We start from the raw sequence: 6211 nt of genomic DNA on the forward strand, positions 1-6211 counted from the left end.
ACAAATATAATAAATTTAAAAAAAAGGAAATATCTCATTGGTGGTTGTGATGGCCTCAACCCATTTCCTTTTCTGTATTTCTACTATATTGTGGGTGAAATGAATCAGCCAGCTTCCTTCTTGGCCTGTCATGACTTCACCACAAACAAGGAAGCATAGTGTCACTAAATCAGATAAGATACAATTGAAAAAATTGATAGCCAATGCTAAGCCATTTTGCTACCCTGATTTATTTTTATTTTGTAGCTATTATTTTTGTTCCTGAAGACAAACTTTTCTGAGTAGCCCTGACTATACTAAATGTAGCTGTGTAAACCAGGTTGGCCTCCAACTCAGAGATTCACCTGACATTTGCTCCCACATGCTGAGATTAAAGGTTGGCCAACATTGCAGCTATATACATATATATTGTTTGGACCTAGAGTATATGTTTTTGTACATGTCAAGCATATGTTGTTTTGCTGAGCTTTACCCACCATCTTGAAATTTGAAATTCAGTAGAGGATATCATTCTCTTCTAGGAGGCAGTATTCATGATAGTAATAGTGCCTGTGCCTTCTGAGGCATTAGATCACAAGAGTGTTGCATTCTTCTTGCTAGTTGTTTTTCTTTTGAAGTTTATTAATGAATATATTCTTTTTTCTGTATAAATTGATATGCACCACACATATGCCTGGTCCTCACTATAGTCCAAAGGGAATCTTAGAACCCACAAGCTTGGAACAATGAACAGTTTTGTGATTCCACAATATAAATTCTGGCAAATGATCCCCTCTTATACAAGACCAGTAAGAGCTCTTAACTTCTCAGCCATCTCTTCTTCCCTGTATTGATTATTTATGACCAACAATGATATTTCAAATGTAATCATCTTTCCTATTTGTAACTGTTTAAATGCACAGCCATTTTAGTAAGATTTATGAAAGTACAATTTAAACTGGAGCAATTCAGATTTTTAGAAGTTGAATACAGAACTAGAGTGAATGCCTAACTCTTTTTAGGAACTTCAGTAAAACAATCTCTCAGTTCATCTTATCTTTTTGTTTGTTTGATGGAAGTTTAAAGTGCAGATGGGTTCTTAATATTTACTTTTTTGTTGTCCTATAACTGATTACATAGACTAGGCTAACTTTCAACTCAGAAGCACATATATCTGCTTCTACCTTCTAAGTTCTGGGATTAAAGGCATGAGCCATTACACTCAGCTTACAAATTTTTGTTGTATTTAGTAATGGTTCATGCAATTTCTTTGATATGTGCTCAGTACTGTTGAAGTCTTTTCTTGTCTCTCTAACTCTGTTAATAGGAATTTCTCTTGCAAGACGATATCCAATTCCAAGCATTCATAAATAATTGTTGTAAACCTCCTATTGAGTTTGTTTGTGAAGTAACTTGATGATTTCATTGTAATGTCTGAGTCATAAAATACGTGTGGCAGTCACCAGAATTGTGTGGCTATATTGTCAAAGAAGCACACATTTACAATGTTATATCATGCTTTTTGTTTTATACATCTGGATGCACATTTATGTATGGCATATTTTAGAATGCAGTGACCTATAATGATGTGCATGTCAACATCACTCAGGAAGAGTGGGCATTGATGGATCCTTCACAGAAGAATCTCTACAAAGATGTGATGCTGGAGACCTATATGAACCTCATTGCTATAGGTAATACTGTAAATTTTCCTTCATATTTTAAATAAGGGGATACCTATTGATTGATTATTGATGCTCTTCTACAATTCTGATTGAGAATGTGAAAGAATGAGCTGAATAAGTCAGATTTCATTCTGAGAATATCTGAAGATATTAATGTAAAATTTTCAGTTTCTTGTAATAATTCATATATGATTCTTGTCCTATATCTTAGGCTACAATTGGGAAGATCTTAAAGTTGAAGAACATTGTCAAAGTTCTCAAAAACATGGAAGGTAATTTTCTTGTGAAAGCTGATAGAAATGGGCTTCTGGATATATATAATTTATCTGGAAGTTTTAATTAGATGAAGCAGTGTAAATAATCACAGCTTAAAATACATTGTTGATCAATAAATGCTCATAAACACATGTACCTCAATGGCAGAAAAGTGAATTGTGTTTGCAAGTGATTCTTTTAAGAAGGAACACAAAAATCAATGGCTTAACAGAAATCAACATTTGAATAATAGCTTCATCAAAGCTATGGTTTACAACTGACAATCCATTTAGTTTCATAGCATTTATATAACAAAATTATACTCATTGAATATGTGATAAGAATATATGTACAACCTTGAAATAAGCAAATAGTCTATAATATAGTTACTTATATAGTTGTTCTGTCTTGCTAATTTTAGTTAGATGGGTAGTTAGATTCAAGAGTTAAGGGGGGGGTTGTAGAGAAACATTATTCCCTATACCACATGTTGATGAGGAACAGAACGTCCAACTGTAAATGAAATGTGAAAATATTATTGTTTTTAATCTTTCTTTATATGTTATATCATATGTCACTCATGATACCAGCTCTATGAACATAAGAATATGGAAAGAAGCAATGTACATCTTTCAATCTCAGAACAATTAGAAGATATATCATAGTTCAATGTTGAATATAACTTGTTGAATGTGATTCAAGTTTACAAACAACAAGGTTTCCAACTTCATTCAGAATAGTTCAACAAGCACACCACAAAAATGCCCTATGAGTACTAAGACTGTTTAAATGCTTCTGTTTGTCCTGGTTAACGATGAACATGTAGCAGGACTTACAGTATAGGAAACTTTATCAATGGAATAAATGAGGTAAATGTCCAAATTCTCCAAATTCTCTTTAAATATGTGAAAAACCTCAAAGAAAAATGATGCCATAAATATGAGCCAGTAATAAAGGCTCTTATCATCACAGGCATGTTCAAATATGCAAAGCCATCCTTAATGCAGGGGATGAACATGAGTGTAAATAACATGTTAAAACTTTAAGACCTCATTTCTCTTTATGTTTAGACCAAATTGTAAAATTAATTCTTGCAGATATAAAGACTCAGCAATGCAATGAATGTGATAAAGTTTTTAAATGTTTCAATTGTTCTTGCAGGCATAAAAGAAATCATACTACAGAGAAAGCACGTGAATATACTGAGTGTGGTAAAGTCTTTGTATGTCACACTCATCCTCAAAGGCATGAACAAACACTTACTGGAGAGAAATCCTATGAATATAATCATTGTGGTAAAACCTTTGCACAACACAGTCATCTTCACAGGCATGAAACTACACATAACCTTAAAAAACCTTATGGGTGTAATCAAAGTGGCAAAGCCTTTACTCATGTAAAAATTCTACAAATAGATAGAAGAAACATTCTGGAGAGAAACCCTATGAATGTAATCAGTGTGGTAAAGCCTTTGCTCAAAACAGTACTCTTCAATTGCACAGAAGGACACATATTGGAGAGAAACCCTATGAATGGTAAACAATGTGGTAAAACCTTTGCACAGCCTGGTCATCTTCAAGTACATAAAGAAGACACACTGGAGAGAAACTCTATGAATGTAAACAATGTGGTAAAGCCTTTGCACAGCAAAATTATCTTCAAATACATAAAAGAACACATACTGGAGAGAAACCCTATGAATGTAAACAATGTGGTAAAGCTTTTGCACAGCAAAATTATCTTCAAATACATAAAAGAACACATAATGGAGAGAAACCCTATGAATGTAAACAATGTGGTAAAGCCTTTGCACGTTCCAGTCATCTTCAAGTACATAAAAGAACACATACTGGAGAGAACCCTATGAATGTAAACAATGTGGTAAAGCCTTTGCACAGCACAAATATCTTAAAGTACATAATAGAAACACATACTGGAGAGAAACCCTATGAATGTAAACAATGTGGTAAAAACCTTTTGCACAGCCTGGTCATCTTCAAGTACATAAAAGAAGCACACACTGGAGAGAAACTCTATGAATGTAATCATTGTGCTAAAGACTTTGCTCAATACTGTGCTCTTCAATTACATGAAAGAACACATACTGGAGAGAAACCCTATGAATGTAATCAGTGTGTAAAGCCTTTGCACAGCCCTGGTCATCTTCAAGTACATAAAAGAACACATACTGGGAGAGAAACCCTATGAATGTAATCAGTGTGGTAAAGCTTTGCACAGCCTGGTCATCTTCAAATACATAAAAAGAACACATACTGGAGAGAAACCCTATGAATGTAAACAATGTGGTAAAACCTTTGCACAGCCTGGTCATCTTCAGAGTACATAAAAGTACGCATTACTGGAGAAAAACCCTATGATGTAACATCAGTGTGGTAAAGTCTTTGCACATCGCAGTTATCTTCAATACATAAAGACACATACTGGAGAGAAACCCTATGAATGTAACAATGTGGTAAAGCCTTTGCACATCACAATATCTTAAAGTACATAAAGAACACATACTGGAGAGAAACCTATGATGAAAACAATGTGGTAAAGTTTGCAACCATACATTCTTCAATACTAAAAGAACACATACTGGAGAGAAACCCTATATGAATGTAAACATGTGGTAAAGCCTTTGCACAGTCCTTCATCTTCAAGTACATAAAAGAACACAACTGGAGAGAAACCTATGAATGTAATCATTGTGTAAAGACTTGCTCAATACTGTGCTCTTATTACATGAAAGAACACATACTGGAGAGAAACCCTATGAATGTAATCGTGTGGTAAAGCCTTTGCCACCTTCAGTCTCTTCAAGTACATAAAAGAAACACATACTGGAGAAAAACATATGATGTAATCAATGTGGTAAACCTTTGCACAGTCGTCATCTCCAGTACATAAAGAACACATACTGGAGAGAAACCCTATGAATGTAATTCAGTGTGGTAAAGCCTTTGCAAAAGAGTACTCTTCAAGTGCATAAAAGAACAATGTGGAGAGAAACCCTATGAATGTAACATGTGGTAAAGCCTTTGCAAATGTGCATCTTCAAGTACATAAAAGAAACACATGCTGGAGAGAAAACCCTATGAATGTATTAATGTTGTAAAGCTTTGCACATCTGGTTCTCTCAAGTACATAAAAGAACACATACTGGAGAGAAACCTATGAAATAAATGTTAATTACAGTGTGGTCAAAACATAAAGAACACTTACTGGAGAGAACACTATGAAGTTCTTGGTAAATTACTCGAAACAGTGGTCTCACATGGAAGAACACATTACTAGAATAGAACAAAACAATGTGGTAAAGCCTCTTGCTCTTCACATTTCTTTCAGTTGCTATCAAAGGAACACATACGGCGAAGAAAACCTGAGGAATGTTATTACAATGTGGATAGCATTTGCACAGTCCTCCATCATCTTACATGTACATCAAGAGAATCACATACTTAGAAGTAAACCCTATGTGCCCCAGCAAGCCAGGTTTCAAAGGGTGCAACTCATCTGTTGGAGCAAATGAAAGGAACAGGGGACATGATAGACGACAGCAAAACAGGATTCTGATGAAGCTGCAAATATTATTTTTCTCAGCAAGTCTTATATAGCATTGTAGGGGAGGGGACAGGAAAGAGGGAAGGGGAAGAGAGTGGAAGGGGTGCAGTACATGGGAGAAGTGCAGATGTGCAACAGCAAGATGTCAGCTAAGGTCACTGGAAAGGGGCCATTTATTCTGTTGGTAGGCTACCTGACAATGGCATGCTCTTTCTGCTTGGTTGTCATGACACCTGATTGTGAATTGTCTTCTTATCTTTGGGAGCTCTGGTTAGTCAACAGGTGTTACTGTTCTGGGGAAGGGCAGTGGTCTTGTAACTTGTTCTCTTGCCTGGCTAATACTATTCCATGTTTCATGTTTGTTCCTGACATCTTTCTCTTTGACACTTATGAATGTAAACAATTTGGTAAAGCCTTTGCTCATCACAATTCTCTTCAGTTGCATGAAAGAACACATACGGAGAGACACCCTATGAATATATACAATGTGGGTAAGCATTTGCACAGCCTGGTCATCTTCAAGTACTTAAGGGAACACATACTGGAGAGAGACCATATGAATGTAATCAGTGGTTTTACAGGTCTTTGCTCCATCTCATCTCCTCAGCTTCAAAGACAAAGAAATCACGTACTTGATGTTGGAAACCATTCGTACCAAGTTCCCAATCTAGTCGTGGTAATAGGCCTTTGTACATCACAAACACTCTTCCAATTTCCATGAAAGAACA

General features: G+C 35.4%; 1 protein-coding gene across 1 annotated transcript; it reads left to right on the forward strand.

The window, feature by feature from the left end:
* Window positions 1-1131: 1131 nt before the first annotated feature.
* On the forward strand, window positions 1132-3315 carry LOC118576187 (zinc finger protein 431-like; the record flags this gene model as incomplete). The annotated part of the gene is made up of 3 exons (XM_036176532.1): window positions 1132-1673; window positions 1876-1936; window positions 3081-3315. Coding segments are annotated over exons 1-3 (366 nt in total), but the record flags the coding sequence as incomplete, so codon positions are not given.
* Window positions 3316-6211: the final 2896 nt, after the last annotated feature.

Source organism: Onychomys torridus, unplaced genomic scaffold (genome assembly GCF_903995425.1).
Source record: "Onychomys torridus unplaced genomic scaffold, mOncTor1.1, whole genome shotgun sequence".
NCBI lineage: Eukaryota > Metazoa > Chordata > Mammalia > Rodentia > Cricetidae > Onychomys > Onychomys torridus.